The 17,527-nt window shown below is 40.1% G+C and overlaps 1 protein-coding gene across 1 annotated transcript in view; it reads right to left on the reverse strand.

The window, feature by feature from the left end:
* Positions 1–686: 686 nt before the first annotated feature.
* Positions 687–17,527, reverse strand: part of DCP1B (decapping mRNA 1B) — a gene marked incomplete at its 5' end in the record, with an annotated part of 50,259 nt that continues 33,418 nt past the window's right edge. The window contains 5 exons of the mRNA XM_083366812.1: positions 687–2,920; positions 4,894–5,142; positions 12,476–13,309; positions 14,150–14,260; positions 16,876–17,011. Coding sequence (XP_083222938.1) covers positions 2,840–2,920; positions 4,894–5,142; positions 12,476–13,309; positions 14,150–14,260; positions 16,876–17,011 — 1,411 coding nt within the window. The 3' untranslated portion in view covers positions 687–2,839. The remainder of the gene's footprint in view (positions 2,921–4,893; positions 5,143–12,475; positions 13,310–14,149; positions 14,261–16,875; positions 17,012–17,527) is intronic.

Consider the following 17,527-nt stretch of genomic DNA (forward strand, 5'->3'; position numbering starts at 1 on the left):
GGTCGGACGACTCAGAGGAGGAGGAGGGGGGTGTTGAAGAGCTTGCTGATGATGGCCTTGAGGCTCCGCAGATCCCTCAGCCAGGCCCCTCCCACCTGGTCATGACGGAGACCCAGCTGTGTGAGCCTGACAGCGTGGATGAAGATGACCCAGAGCTGGTCCTGTTCAAGGACGCCCGACGCAGGAGGCAGTCAATCAGGAGTAAACAGAGGAAGGCAATGGGGCACCTCGGAAGGAGGCAGAGAGAAGCCACGCCCTGAACTGTATAAAAGGGGGAGGGCTGGTTTGCTGAAGGCAACCGCTTGATTAGTTCCTGTTTCATAGCTCCTGTTTCATGGTTGGTGTCTTGTTTTGCTGTTTTATGTTAATAAATTTGGCAGGCTTAATTCCAGCCTCTTGCCGTTTGTAAAGGGGTTGTCCCTGCCTTTTCTGCAGGGCCGGTAGCAGGCTGGTACAGAACACTTCCAAAATTTGGCCAAGAAAACTACAGGGACCATCCAGGAATTACCAGGAGACAAGAATGGTAGGCATCTCCCTTCAAAAGAAGTAAACTATGTACTAAATTGGGTAACACCTTATCCCTTGGGTAATGGATTTATATCCACTATATTTAAAGAGAACTAAACTCAATATTTAAAATGACAAATCTCAAAAAAGCACAATCCAGGAATGAGATGACACAAAAATATTTGTTCTTCATTTTATTTTCTTTACAAATAGATCACCAAACCATTGCCCATCTGTTCATGGAACAATACAATAAAAATGAAACTATTCATTCTTTGTCCTGGTTTTAATAATTTAAAACAATACAGCCCTCCCTTAAAAGAATTTCTGACAGGTGTTGGCCTATTTCTACATCTTTCTCACAGTTCCTCTGGATATATTTGTTACAACCTTTACATTCTTTTTATGACTTGTGGGCGGACGTCAACTCCCAGACTGACTGTTCAGGAATTCTGGGAATTGAGGTCAAGTCATAAAAGAACCATGGTTCCCCACCTCTGCTGTACAGGCTGGGAAGTCTGGGCGTTATAATTTAATGCAAGTGGAAGGCAACAGTTCTATACATCGCAAGGTAGGAATAGTGGAAACAAAAGTTTATTTTTGAAGTTATAATTTTACAGTCATCATAAAATATAAAAGACCTACTTACAATTTCCTTTTTTTTAAAAAAGAGAACAATCTTACGTCTTTCATAATTTGTGGATAAATGTGGGCTTCACTGCAGTTGACATAATCCAAATGGTGTCTTAACAAAACTCATAGTTTAAATGGGAATTTTGTATTTCTCTTAACTGACTCTGTCTTTCAGATACTTTAGCAACTGGTGAGATCTCATAAAGCATAGAATAACAGACATAAATATCTATGGCCTTTTGGAGTCATGGCATATACGTTTACTACACTAATAAATCTTACCCTAATCTTTGTATGGCTATCAGATCATGACTAAAAAATCCAGTTAGTTTTCTGTACCTCTTTCCTGATGCCTGGATCTGATAGCCCTAAATGTTCTCTCTGTTGCCTTAACTCATGATATGCCATTTTAAAAACATGAAAGTCATTATCTAGGGGATAAGGCCAGATAATGTCTGTTTCTGAAACACTGAAGTGAGATGACAAAAAAAATTGCTTAGAGTCTAGTCTAGAGATCTTCAAACATGTTAACAAGGTGGCTGCACTATGTGCACACATTACCTTTACTAGAGATAACAGATCTGGGGCACAAAAATCCAAATAATTGCTAGATGCTATCAAAGAGTTAAGAGTTTTATGAAATGGCTTGCTGCCCTCCAGATTTGTGCAGCCCATATAGGGTTGCCCTACCTTCAAGAAATCATCAAGGATCAAGTACACTTTGTTGATTTCTGAACAACTGGCTAGTAGTTCAGTTGATAGAAAATAAAATCGCAGCTCTCTCATACATACTACTATACAAATCATCTGTTTAAAAGTGGATATAACAAAACAACAGACCTATTCTGCCACCTAGTGGCCAATAAATATTTATTCAATATTTATTCTTTCTAAAATAGTTCAAAGTAGGAAAACTTTTGACTCTAGCAAAAAGAATTCAGAAGAAGCCTTCAGACCTTGTGCCACCCAGCAACTCTCTAATTAATTGAGCATCCCCACTTTTTTCACAGTTCTGCCCTGGCCAGAAAAAAAAGTGCTGCTGCTTTAAGAGCTGAGGAGTGGTTTCCTAAGAATTATCCTTTTTTTTCCTTGCAGAACCCTGGGAAAAGAATGGAATGTCTTTAACAAATAGCAAGTAGGTTCTGTGTTCATATCAAGTTTGAAGCACTTCTCTGAATAAGTTTTTGAAGTGTGAAGGGCCTTTCAGTACCCACATAACTAATAGCCATTATATATTTAAAAACCCACAAAACCTGGAAAAACCAAAGCAATCCTATTTATATAAGGCAGCATACCGCTAATGCAATGGCATCCAGATGGGAAGCAAAGGACAAGAAAGCGGGACTGCCCTGATGCAATGCAAGCTCCGTGCCTTGAGTACACACATCATGATATATGCACGCATGAAAAGGGAGGAGCTTCCACACAACATTCTGCTGCTTTTGTCATTTTAATGAAAGCGGTGGCTTTTGCGGAATCTACTTTTTTTTTAAAAAAGGAACCACAATGTAAGTTATTTTGATGTTATTTTCACACTGTAATCAGGAAGGCACTATTAATCTCATTTACTAATTTCTTAGAAGAAGATACGCTTCCAATGAAAATAATTTAAAGTCTTCCGGGAGGTTAAAAACCCTCTTCCGTTGTGTTGCTGTTCCAAACATGAAAATCAGGCTACATTTAATTAAAAAGTTTTGCTTCAGATAGGCTTTTTCAGTGCTGCTCTTCTCATGCTGCCAAGATAAGCATCATAGATGACGTTTAGAAAGTTGTCGTCATTCTGAAAACAAACACATTAGTTAAAAAGAATCTCAAGGAAATCATAATGTCACATTTTTTTAAACTCTGGGGGATTAGGATGATGGCAGCTCTGATACGGTAGCCCTAAAACGCACACACTTATACACATAGAAAACAAATTAAAAAGATACTCCACGAAAAACAACATAAATTACTTAAACTACATTCAGATATTTACAAATGCTAAAAAAAAAAAACCTGGCAAAAATCACCCAGAGAGCATACACACACACAAAGATCAGACAAATAACTCATATGATTTTTCTCCCTAAGTTATTACAGTATTTTGTAAGCTACCTAGTACCTGACAGTGAATTGAGCGGCATATAAATTTAATAAATAACTTTTTAAAACATATTTGAATATGGTCTCAATAAACCACTGGGGAGTAGTATGATAACTATCGTATCTAGGCTGCAAAAATCCAGATTTAAGTTAAAATGTTATACAACTCTCCGCTGGCACCATATAATGATCATCAAAAATTTTGCAGCCCAGATATAATAGCCCTATGGCAAAGCTTTCTTACAATTTTTTTTCCTAAGATAGACTAAAAATTTTTTTTATGGGATGCCTATGGACCCATGTTTTATTTTTGGAATGCCAGCTTTCCATTTATTTATTTAAATAATATTTTATTATGTGATGTTGTCTGCTCAGAAAGCCATGTCAACATCATGAGAAGTCTTCATGAATACATTGGTACTGATCGTCCCCAGAGCCTTGGTGGAGCAGTGGGCTAATGCCTCCTTAAGTAACACCAGCTGCCTGCAATTAGTGCAGGTTCGAGTCCCACCAGGCTCAAGGTTGACTCAGCCTTCCATCCTTCCGAGGTAGGTAAAATGAGGACCCAGATTGTTGGGGGCAATTAAGCTGACTTTGTAATAATGCCACTTGGGGTGTGTGCTTGGGGATTAAAATAATAATAAAAAAGTGCTTTTCCAAAAGGCAACTGGACTTTCCTGGGGGGTTTTCCCTTGAAAATGTTTCGCTTCTCATGCAAGAAGCACTTCAGTTCGCTTCTTGAATGAGAAGCAAAATGCTTTCAAGAAAAAACAAGTCCAGTTGCCTTTTGGAAAAGCACCTTTGAGACAACCATGACCTGGGTGGTTAAGCATTTCCATAGACATCAGTACTAGAGTACTGTAGTTTAACGAAGAGAAGAGTGAGGGGTGACATGATAGCAGTAATCCAGTATCTCAGGGGCTGCCACAAAGAAGAGGGAGCCAAGCTATTCTCCAAAGCACCTGAAAACAGAACAAGAAGCAACGGATGGAAACTAGTCATGGAGAGAAGCAACCTAGAACTAAGGAGAAACTTCCTGACAGTTAGAACAACTAACCAGTGGAACAACCTGCCTCCAGAAGTGGTGAATGCTCCAACAGTGGAAGTTTTTAAGAAGAGACTGGCCAGCCATTTGTCTGAAATGGTATAGGGTTTCCTGCCTTAGCAGGGGATTGGACTAGATGACCTCCAAGGTCCCTTCCAACTTCTTCTTCTTCTTCTTCTTCTTCTTCTTCTTCTTCTTCTTCTTCTTCTTCTTCTTCTTCTTCTTCTTCTTCTTCTTCTATTATTATTATTATTATTATTATTATTATTATTATTATTATTATTATTATTATTATTATTATTATTATTATTAGACATCCAAATGGAAACTGTAAGAAAAATGCTGGGAAATCCAAATTCTAGTTCTCTTTTATAAAGCTCATTAAGCAGTCACAGACCAATCAAATGATGTTTTCTAGCTAGCCTCACAGAACACAGAACAGGAATTTGTGCCTCTCTAAAACCAATGGTCGATTTCAATATATGAAGAATTTCTGCATTAACAATAGTATTATAACTGCACTGTAATTCCATTGTAGCATCTAACAATAGCAATAAGAAGACTACATTGTACAACTTAGCCACCTATACGTTTGTTGTGCTTAAGAGTTCAGGATGTCCTACCTGGATCAAATGCAGAAGCGTTTCCTGTAACTGTAACTTTGTTAGTGGGCTGCTCTTTGGGATGGTTGCTTCTGAGTTCTGTAGAGGCAGAAGAAGGTTTGCTGATCCAGAAGTACTTTCTTGATTCATGATGGACAGCCATCCACTTTCACTTGCTTTTGGCAGCTGTGGGGCACTCTGACTAAATACCATTGGGGACATCAGCAGTGATGGAGCTATAGTAGCGGGAATCCGCTGCGGGGAGATGACCTACTCCCAATATACAAGGAATTGTACATTAATTCAATGACTACATGAATTCAACTCATAGACATGCAAAGCAGAGGCTGAATAACAGTAATCTCAGCATTAAAAATAGGTAGGTTGAGGAAAACAGTTTTACTTTAATAAAAGGCGGCCAATTCTCTGGATTGAAATCACCTTGAGAAGACAGTATCATACCTTGGAGGCAGCAATACCCTATAAAACTGGGATGACAGAATCATTTCTGGTTTGAAGAGCAGAACACTGCTGAAGGTGGTGAACAGGGCCAACAACAGGCCAGGGCCACATAACTTATTTAATTGTAGAAAGGCTACTTTTTGTTGTGATCCTCTGAAAATAGATTGGATATATTCATATGAGATGATGAACAACTAGAACATACAGGTGGCAGTAGCATTCATTAACTAAGAGGGTTTGTTAGATACCTGTGGTCTTCGACTTACAACCACAATTGAGCTCAAGATTTCTGTTGCTAAGTGAGACAGTTGTTAAGTGAATTTTGCCTCATTGCACGACCTTTTTTTGCCACAGTTGTTAAGTGAATCACTGAGGTTGTTTAGTTAGTAACACGGTTGTTAAATGAATCTGGGTTTCCCCCATTGACTATGCTTGTCAGAAGGTGATAACATGACCCTGGGACACTGCAACCGTCATAAATATGAGTCAGTTGCCAAGTGTCTGAATTTTGATCACATGACCATCGGGATTCTGCAACATCATGTGTGAAAAACAGTCATGAGTCACTTTTTTCAGAGCTGTTGTAACTTTGAACAGTCACTAAACAAAATGTTGTAAGTTGAGGACTACCTGTATGAAGGTGGCTGCCCTATATGTCAACATTAGGCTGTAAGTATAAGCCATGCAAGTAATTGACCCAGCTTTGGATTGTACTGCCACAGCAGTTTTGTCATCTAAATACTCTTAACATGTCAACAAAGGCCACATTGCTTCTTTGGATAGCTGGGGTTGCAGGAGTGTCAAACCCGATCACGTCATGTGATGTATCATGACGTATCACATTTTTTGCTTTTGCCGGGGTGGGCGTGTCCTGTGTGTGACGCATTCGGCCTACCGGCCGCCAGTTTAACACCCCTGCTCTGTAGGATGCCAAAATTCTCATACAAACATGAGCTATCCAGCCAATAATGTTTATGGTCAGGAGTACCAGGGGAAAAAACACAAATTGCGAAAACCTTGAAGGAACAAAAAGCCTGATTGATAATTCCCATCATCTCTAGGATGCTGTTCTTTCCTTTTTAAGAGTCAAATGTAGACACATTCGATGACATTTACATTTTGTGATTTGGATGGTACAAATTCCATGTTATCAATAAAACGTGTACAGTGTAAGTAAATATAACTGGCACAATTCTGCACAATGTAAGGAAACCTGGCAGTTATGGAGCATGCTATGAACTATGCAGAGCAATACTGACTTCACCATGACAGGGACTATCCTGGTTTTTGACCTTTTGCAGTCACTGTCCATAAACAGTACTTAACAATCATGAGAATTAAAATAGCCAAACTGAATAAAATTTGAGTTTCATAAAGTAGCACTCTCTGAATTAAAGGAAATTCAAAATGCTACAACTTTCTAATGTATATAAATGCAGGGTTCCCCCCCTTCATTTACACATTCATGTCTTATTTTATATATTAGATTTAAATCCCATCTTTTGTTTAAGCACTCAAGGTGATGTACCTTCCACTTTCTGCTCTTTTTCCCTGCAGTAACAATGCTGCAAGGTATACTGGGCTGAGATAAGAGACTGACGCAAAGTGAGTTTCTGTGCTTGGGGGCAGACTACAATTTCGGTCTGTGTCTCTAATGCCAGGCTAACGCCTTAACCAAGCAAATAAATAAATATATATTTTGTGTCTTAAACACTAATATCCAAGAATTAGGTTTCTAATGCAATCACTTTCTTGAAGTTCAATAGACTGAACAAGGCTAGCTGGGAGACTGCAAAATCCAAATTAATTTCAGATATCTTCTCTCTAAAACCAGCTGTTTTCTTAGAGATAGAGGAGGATTTTTTATTTGTCTACAAAAGCCAGCATTTCCTTGAATACATCAAACCAAGGACTGATGGATGAAGGGTTTAAAATTCAAAAATACAAAAACATTGCCATACTAATGCATTCAGTTACAGAGTCCAAGACACCAAGCATCATGTTAAATTAAATGAGAAAGTCTATTAGTTGCTGAATCTGGTCTTTGATATGCATTTCTATTCATTAAACAACATTAATTCATTTTGTCCAAAGCCAGGGTTGGCTGCTTGCGGCCTCCAGTTATATATTTTGGAAGCACCTGCTGTGTTATGAACTACAGCCTCTTTTGGAAAGCAGGTTGTGTATCACACCGCATTATCATGGTCAGATTGCTGGGAAACAGCAATGAAATATCACACAGATGGCCAGCTCATCTTGCTGACCCCCACTGATGAGAGATAAATTTTGTAATTAAAGAAGAAAACCTGATATGCAGCTTTAGCTAGAAAAGCATTTCTTTCTGCCTAAGAAGATTTGAAAGTTTATCAAAACTTAGGAATATTTTGGGTTTTTTTTTAATATGGCCTTTATTACTTTATAAGTAACTCAAGGCAGCGAACATACATAATACTCCTTTCTCCTACTAATTTCTGCTCAACAATAAGCCTGTGAGGTGGGCTGAGAGGGAGTGACTGGCCCAAAGTCACCTAGCTGGCTTTTATCACTAAGTGCAATCCTGTCTGTGATCCAAGAAATACTTCACTGCCACTAAGATGCATGGTCCATGCTCCAGCTTCCATAAATTTTCCAAGAGGCACCCTATTAAAACCATTCCAATGGGTGAACATCAGCACACAGGGTGGGAACCAATTTCCTAATTTAAACATGCATTGTATTAAGTGCCCTTCCTTTCATTAGTTCTGAACCTGCCAGAATTTCAGTTCAGTGGAGGACTGCTAAGAATTAACACACGGAGAGGAAATCTTTTCTTTGTTCATATTTGTCTGTGTGTTTTTTTGGAAGGGGGTTGTTGGAGTTCCCTTAAATCAGTGTTGATTCTGAGAACTGTTTAGACAAGGGTAGGAGAAGGAGTGGCAGAACCTGGGGGGGGGGGCAGAGATAAAAGAGGGATCAGCTTAGAATCCCGATGTAACCACAAGCAAACTGAGTCCAATTTTTTATTATCTGAGGGAACACCTGCTGCCGGCATCAAGCTCCCTTCGTCCAGTGCGCTCCAACAGGGAGGGTCTTCTCAGGGTACCGCCGGTAAGAGACTGCCGGCGAACAACACCCAGGGATAGGGCCTTCTCAGTGGGTGCGCCGGCCCTTTGGAACCAGCTGCCAGTGGAGCTTAGGACCGCCCCCGACCTCCGTTCGTTCCGCCGGGACCTGAAGACCTGGCTCTTCGAGCTCTCTGGCCCAGGCTGAGAATTTTAATGTTAATTTTAACTGGGGTTTTATTTGTTCAGGGACGGATATAATCTTTTTAATCTGTTTTTAACTTTTGTATTTTTTGTTTTAACCACCCTGTAAACCGCCCTGAGTCCTTCGGGAAAGGGCGGTATATAAATATAATAAAATAAATAAATAAAATAAATAAAATAAATTTCCGTTGAATTCCTTTGGCCTTTACCTAATGCCAAGCAGGTGTTAACTATTAATTGAGAAGATACTTATGCATAGACATGATTAGCAATAAATTAGTTTAATGGGACCTTCACATGTGGACCTGATCTTTCATGGCTGACAACAGTCCCTTCAATTTTCTTGGCCATGTTTTGGGATGTGCTTTGCTTTCTAGGGCTGAGCGAGGAATTGTTCCTATGTTATCCAACTCACGTTGTGCCTAAGGTGGGACTAGAACTCACAGTCTCCCAGTTTCTAGTCTGGTATCTTAACCACTACACCAAATCAGGTCTCTGTATTGATGACTTTCCAGCCTCCCCCAGACACTGGGCTAATATGCGTGTTCTTACATTAATTTTACATCTGAAATACCTAAAATAGAATAAACCATTTCCCATATGAATTCTTTAAGAGTGTTTAGGTAGCTGCCATCTGGATCCAGTGAGTTGCTTGCTTTTAATTTGTCAATAATACCCATAACTTCAGCTCCTCACCTACCATCTGTTTCATTTTCCTCACTGCAAAGTGCCAAGTCAGGCACATGGTATCCATCCTTCACTATGAGAACATATAAGTGAAAAATTGAATTTCTTGTGTAACTTGAATATTCCCTTAATGCCTCTATTGACCAAAGACCCAATTGACTCCATTTAAAGTTGAATTTATTTTTAGTCATTACTTCCCCCCCCCCTAACCATACAGTATCTATGTATCTGACTTAAATTTGATCAGATGTGTCTATTTTCTGGATAAATTCAAATCCAATTATGTTTTGTATTTGTTAATTGCTTCAGTAACATATATTTCCACTCTGCTGAGCCTCATTCTACAAATTATGGTTTTTAAGCCATATGGAGATGCAATACAAGCCAATTTGAAGCGAGACTTATGAGATGCCTACTGGTAAGGAAGTACAAACAACAGATAGTAGTTATGGAAGGATCAGTTCAATATTCAAGATGTTGTCTAGGCAACAGGCAACACCAGGCAGACTTTGTAAAATTTGGTCCACTGTCCTTTGAAAGACTCTGAGAGCAGATGCAATTCACTAAGATAAACAATTCTAGGGAACAGATTTTGGGAATGTGATTATTATCGAAGGGCTGCTCTGATTTGCCGGAGTATCTGTAAACGTGAGCCAGCCAATATTATTTGCTGGAAATGTTTGTCCTTAGCTAGGGTGACAAGAAAAGTCTTCATGCAAGGCAGAGCACTGTCTTACAGGACAACAATAATAATCAGCCCATTGTCTTCATAAACATATATCTTGCTGCATAAGAGGGATAAGATATTTGAAAATAGGCATTTCTCCTTATGCTCGGATATGACGCTTGGGTTTTACGGCTGGTAAATATAGAATGTGACAGAAAGATAAAATAGAGAGCAAATCTTACTGATGACCTGAGAAATTAAGTCCTGGGAATCTTGATAGTGAGAGAATAATTTCACCGGTATTTTCAGCAATATCTGTTGATGTACCAGGAAACAAGTGTTTTCCAGGAGCAAAGGCCAATCTGGGGGGTTGAAAGTTGCCTTTCGCCCATGAAAAGATTCTGGGGGGCAAGCGGTGTTAAGAGGAGAAGGAAAGATGATTTTGTTTTGCAGAGGCTAGTAAATTGCTCACAAGTAGCAAAGCCTGGTTTTCACAGAAAATGAGATAATCAGGAGCAGACTATCATAGTATCTCTACCGCAGGGGTCCTCAACCTTGGCAACTTTAAGACTAGTGGACTTCAACTCCCAGAATTCCTCAGCCAGCTTTGCTGAGAATTCCTCAGTCAGCATGGGTGGCTGAGGAATTCTGGGAGTTCCACAAGTCATCCAAGGGCCAAGTTTGATGACCCCTGCACTACATGAAGGAGACCCCATTGTCTGTACCCTGCTCTGGGGCAAATCTACTTCCACAAATTGGGAACGTTGCATCATGGCAACTAAGTCTTGCAGGAAACCCCTGAAACATAAAGATTTACAACTCCCAAACCTAATCCTGGTTATGGAATAAGAGTCCACCCTCCAAGTGTATTTTTTATTATCTATCAAATACATAACATCTCAAAGCTGTCCTGAACTGTTGTTTTTTCCATTCAATTCTAATGAAAATGTCATAAGCATCCTTTTTTTAAAAAAATCCTTAAACAGAAAATGAGTCATCTGTTCAATTGTTGTTTTCCACATCATTTGTGCTTTCACGCTTCACATTACTTCAACTTGCAGAGCTTAAGAATAAGCTCTTTTCCCAATTTTACTTGTAAAGGAATACTTGGCTGTTACCTGCTGGGTTGGGTCTGACCAACGGCAGATCGTAACAAAATGAATAGACCAAAGGCCAATACCTCCTAAGAACACAAAGCCCATTATTCAGATATGAACTTTCTGAGGAGTTTCAAACCATTTAGTATGGATGGAAGCAGGAAGGTTGGAAGGGGATCATATTATCATTTCAAAAGGCCTTTTGAAAAGTTCAACAAGAACAGTGACAAATTGAAGCAAGTTGACAGGAGGGCTGCCAAGATGGCGAAAGGTCTCAAAAAGGTCCCACTGTCGGCCAGTAGAACAGGCTGCCATATGAAATGGTGGGTTCTTCACTACAGGTCTTTTAACAGAGGCTAGGTGGGCCTTAGATCCTGCAGTGAGCAGAGGATTCAACTGGATCAGTGTTTCCCATTCCTGGCAGTGGAATTCTGTGATCTAAAGTCCACACACCTGAAAATTTGCCATCCTCGAAAAACAACAGTGCACGAGATGAACCCTGTAGGGTTCCTTCCAACTCTACAATTTCTATCATTGCAAGATTCATGCAGATAGAGCTTGGCAACTGTAATGTATGCTTTAGAACAGGGGTGTCAAACTCAATTTCATTGAGGGCCGCATCAGCATTGCGGTTGCCCTCAGGGGGCCGGGTGGGTGTGGCCAGGGTGGGCGTGGCCTACTGGGTGGGCATGGCTAGAGTGTGTATGGCCTACTGGGTGGGCGTGGCCAGCTCTACATCGTTTGCATCAAGGGTGCCTATGGGGGCCTGGGCAGGAGTGGGACAGATCTGAGGGTCTCTGGCAGAAGGAGGGTCTCTGGGCCAGGGCCAAGGCAGTGGGGGCCGTTCCCTCACTGTTTCCAGGATGGCTTCGCGGGCCACATGAAACCACTTTGCGGGCCGGATCTGGCCCCCGGGCCTTGTGTTTGACATGTCTGCTTTAGAATACCTGAAATGATTGTTTATATATGAATTAAGTCATCCAATGCTGTTATTCAAAAAAAAATACATTTCCCCCCCCCTAAAGATAATCTCATCTGTGAGGGGAAAACAAATCTCCCAATTGCAGTCCTGGGATTTTTAAATCCTTCTTCTGAATACTTGGGAAAGTCATTAAGGTTTATCCTGTGCTTTTTTAGATAAGCTAAGAGAAGTGTTTGCAAAGCAGTAATGTGGCTAAAGGGTTAGGCGTTGTCCCTAATGTTGGAAAAGATCTGCTTATGTTTTTCAAAGAGAAACTAGTAATAACAGAACCATTTGAGGAATCTAGTATGTTAGATCAGGGGTGGGCAATTATGGCCCCTTTAACAACCTGTGGACGTCAACTCCCAGGATTCCTGACACAGTTATGCTGGCTCAGGAAGTTTAGGAGTTGAAGTCTACAGGTTATAAATGGGTTGCAGTTGCTCACCCGTTTTAGGTGCTATCACATTTATCATTGATTTACCTGAAGAAGAGCAGGTTGTTTTTCTGTAGCTGAAGCCTTGTCCATCCAAGAATCCAAAGCTTTCAGAGTGGTGGAGGCCTGAGGAACTACAGGAAACTTGGCAGCTAAGGTTGGCCGACTGGCTATGTGCAACTGTTGTTCCTGCTGCACTATCTGCAGTTTCTTCAACAACTCCTGAGGTGAAATTATGCCAGAATTTCCAGAGTGATTCCCAGGAAGGGAATGCGACTGTTTAGGAGGTTTGGATTGTTCTTTACCAAGAGCTTGGCTTGGCAGGGAACCATTGAAGTACATCATGGGTGGCTGCATTACGCTGTTTACCTGGGCCATCGAGGAGATGGCTGGAGTCCTGTTGAAGCCTGGAGCAGCTGAATTTGCTAGTCCTAGGCTGTTAGCTTCCACTTTAGTCACCTGTTCAGACTGGCCTTGCAACTGCTGGAGCAGGCTCCTTGCGCAAGCGGTGTTCTGGGCAGGATGGGAACTCCCAATGCTCTGTGAAGTCACAGGCTGGAGAAGCCCAGTGAAAGCTTCTCCTACGGAAGAAAGATGGCTGCCATTCTCACAGAGGTGGTTCTCTGGGATTTCCGAGACTGGGTGAAGCTCTGGCCCACGCACCATCAGTTTCTGAATGGCTGGGCAGAGCTGCTTGTCTGCTGTGGGCGAGTGTCTTCCGGGTTCCTCGTATGAGAAAGAGCGCACAACTCCTTGTCTCGGAGGAAAATTGTCTTGGTGGAGTTTCTGAGATGGCTCGAAGACATTTTGGTATAGACTTGATTTTTCCTGCTTTCCAAAGAGAGTCATAAGGGATAGGTGCCGAGGCTCAGAATCTGTGTTCTGAAAGAAGGAAGAATAATTAAGGACAAATCTGACTTGGCTAGCTGCATCAACAACAATGAATAAAAACAAATCCTCACCAGAACCTAGGAGCTGGGGGAGGTGGGGAATGATCAGAATAGATAGTTGTGAGGGGAAATGGCATGTAGGGGACTGAAGTTATCCCCTACTTATATTGATTTGCTTTGGTCTATCCATGGATACATTTTCATAAGGCAACGAGGTCACATATTTTTCTAGGGTCCAGTGATCCCTCGGCGCACACTTGTACAGTGATAGTGTGGTAAAATTTCTGGATACAAAAGAGGGAGGAGTAAAGAGCGGGTTCAGCTTGGTGTCACTCGGCAGGAGGAAGCAACAGAGGCCAGACCCTTGAAGCCTTTGTCTGCCTGTTCCCACGAGAATGCAATTAGTCTGGCAAACGTCTTGCATGTAGAGGTATCACAACAAAGACACCACTTTGCCCTACTCACAAGTTGTTCTGGTTCCTTGCACCTGACAGGCTATATTTTTCCTGTTATGACAGCACAATTGTTTGATGTCATAACAGGCTATATTTTTCCTGTTATGACATCACAATTGTTTCCACCAAGAATGCATGATCCGTCGCTCCCTGATAAGCTAGTAAGCAGCAGAAGCCTCTTAAAACCCCCACTGAATCAAGCTCACCGTCTGCCATTGGTTTTATCTTACCTATCTGAATGTAGCTGAAGACATGTCCAAATCTCCCACAGATGATTCTGTACACACTTATATTAAAACAAACCCCACTGTATTTCAGAAATTAATCAGTTGACATGACTAGGCTGGTTGATCATGAATGCGAAAATGCCCACATACCTGGACTTTCTGGCTTTCCCTGGGCTTCAGAGGGATTGGTTTGATCAAATTGGGATTGTGGTATAGAGCAGAAGAACTGGTCATTTGTTTTGGCTCGGAACATGTTTTACACTGCAACACACACACACACACACACACACACACAAACACAAAAGTATTATTTTATTTAAAAAGCAATGTTTCATCTCAAGATGGATAGAACTATAGATTGTGGAATTGGAAGGGACTGCAAAGATCAAGTCCAACCCTCAAAAGGTGACTGTCCAGCCTCTTAAGAGAATCTCACAGACAGTGATTCTTAACGAACTCCCTAAAAAGGTTGTTTCATTTTTTCTACAGATTTTACCGTCAGAACATTTTTCTTATACTGAAACAAAAATTAGGTAGCTGCAGCTTGTGCCCATTAGGATTAACACCATTGCTGGAAACAAATGTAGTTAAATTCAGAAGAGAAACTGCCAGGATGAAAAATGACCATGAGAATCAAGGATACTGGAAAGGAACATCATATCGTTTTATAGGAATAGACAGCACATGCAATCCATATCCTAAGTATAAATGCCAATTTCCATGAAAGAGTTTTTAAAGTGTAATTTTTCTGTTCCTGATTATCTTCTCTGTTTGCACCTAATATACATGTAAAACAAACTAAGGGCAAGGGACCCATTTAAAGCAACTCATAATGTTTGAACAAGAGTAGTTTCAGGTTCCAGATGTTATTACTTGATTTTCACAGCTTCTGAAGATACATAAACGTATGACCTTCAACACAAGATTTTGTAAGGCATCATTATATTGTTAAGGAACTTAAATTCAACTGACCTAAATTATATACAATCTTCTCTGTTTGCACCTAATATACATGTAAAACAAACTAAGGGCAAGGGACCCATTTAAAGCAACTCATAATGTTTGAACAAGAGTAGTTTCAGGTTCCAGATGTTATTACTTGATTTTCACAGCTTCTGAAGATACATAAACGTATGACCTTCAACACAAGATTTTGTAAGGCATCATTATATTGTTAAGGAACTTAAATTCAACTGACCTAAATTATATACAATCTGATATTAAATGAGAAGGGAAAATGCAAAATTGTACAAATTATAAGATCTGAATAGACCTCAAAATTAAAAAGTTCTCTGTTCAAACCCAGGCAAATTAAAGAAGCTGAGTGCTGAGCAAAAATAACTGACATTCTCAGTTTCTCTTGAGATGTTATTTCATATACAGTATGGGCCATCACAAACGAAATGGTCTTATCCTATATTTTAAGTCATGGAGCATCACAGGGTAGAAAGATGCAAAAGAGTTCAGAAGTTTGGGAAGCCTCACATAGCAAAAAATAACAGAAAGCTAACTCTTCAAATACTTAGGATTCAGAATCGTACAGAAGGAACGCTGGTATAAATTTGCATTCAAATCTCCAAAACTTAAAATGAACTCTCATTACTGCCACCATTTATTCTGCACCCAGGAAACTAAAATGCTGAGATTAAGAAGCTGAATATAAAATTATTCCTGTGAGTGGCATCTGATAATAGAAAAAAAACGAAGGGGAAAAAATACAGATTAAAGGATGTACTGTAGATTCTGAGGGAGGCACCTATCAGTCATGGGAGTAAAAGAAGCATAGACTTATCAACAGATGGCCCGAACAAATCTCTAATTTCTTGAGATTCTTACAGCAGAGGAACAGAAAAGCAAACCTCATTACTAGACTCCTACTTCATGCTGAGGTATCACTATTTTTAGGCCTTGCAAGTTTTTCAGAAATGATTATTCCCAAATTCCCTCATTATTTGTCTTGACAAAACTAAATCATTTTTTCAATAATGATTATCTATTCCTGAAAAAGAAGGTGCCTGGACTCTAAAGTGAACAGAACGGCAATCTAGCAACTCTCAAAGGCACCTCTGATAGCTTGTTAATTCCAATCATAAGGCATTTTTCAAAGTGGCCAGAGGCATGAGAGAGATATTGGCTTTATGCTAATATTCATCTCAAACAGACTACTAAGCTCAGCCTTCCTCAACCCCGTTCATGGAAGGGATGGAAACTACAGCCACATGATTTTTCACAGAACAAAACCACCAACAGCATGGTTTGTTATATATTATGGAACTGTTTTTCTCATGTGACTGTGGGGGCTCTACCACGGTCATAACTTTGGGCAGGGGTCATAAGTCCCTTCGTCCAGTGCCATTGTACTTTCAAATAGTTGCTGAATCAATGGTTGTAAGTTGAGGAATACATACTTGTTAGTGTGGCTTTCAGCAGCGCTGACAAGTACCATGGTGGTCAGGGAGAAAAAGTGATCCATAATTGTCTTTCTCAATTTTTATGCTGTATTTATCAAAGGAAAAAGATTGGGGTGGCGGGAGAGATTCATTCCTGTTAAGCTTCAGTTGCTCCCCAAATCTAAATAATTTCCCAGAGCTTAATGGTTTTAGAGCAGCTCATTCCAACTTAAAGCAGTCTGCAAGGTGTTGGATTACAAGACAAGAAATTTGGGAGTTGCAATGCAATATATCGATTGGACATTTGTTTAAAGATGATACCTGCTAATACCTGGCTTAGATGCATAGTGTAAAATACTAGCTTAATTAATATTAGAGAAAACAAGAAATTCTCGTCAGATACAGTTGCAAACAGTGCATAAAAAGAATGGATAGATCAAGCATGTAAAAAAGAAAATATAATACTTTAAATAGCAGACGCCCCACCTTTGTGTATTCATCTTTGGCTCTGGTGAGCATCTGTAAGATATCCATGTCTTTCCTGTCACCAGAGCTGAGACTGACTGGTGAAATTCCTATGCCAGATACCTGTTGTGCTTTCAATTGTTCTTGCTGAGTTAAACTGGAAATGAAGGGTAAAGTCAAAAATGACTGAGAAAATGGGTTAATTTCCAATCACTTCAAATAATTTAGAGAACGTTAAGAACACTTTTTTAGATTTTTTTTTGTTAAAAAAAACCCCTATCTTAAATGAAAAACTAAGGTTTGGCTAAGGTTGGCAATGTGGATTCTCCAATTTTATGCACTTGGGCTTTAAAAGACTTCTGTCTCCCCAACTTAGTCACAGCTCATTTTATGATGGCTGGAGGTTGTAAGCTGGTGAATAGATGCAAATCAATATTTAACTACTAGTAAATGACCAATTTCCTGCCCCAGCTCTTTTATAATTACTTCAAAGAGCTGAAAATTTTAACACACAGTACATTGGCTGAACCATAGCATAACTTAACTAGATGAAACATTGCTCTTCTGATGTAAATATATTTAAAGGTAAAGGTAAAAGTTCCCCTGCACATGCGTGCGAGTCGTTTCCGACTCTAGGGGACGGTGCTCATCTCCATTTCAAAGCCGAAGAGCC

The sequence above is a fragment of the Vipera ursinii genome (assembly GCF_947247035.1).
Source record: "Vipera ursinii genome assembly, chromosome: 6".
Classification (NCBI taxonomy): Eukaryota; Metazoa; Chordata; class Lepidosauria; order Squamata; family Viperidae; genus Vipera; species Vipera ursinii.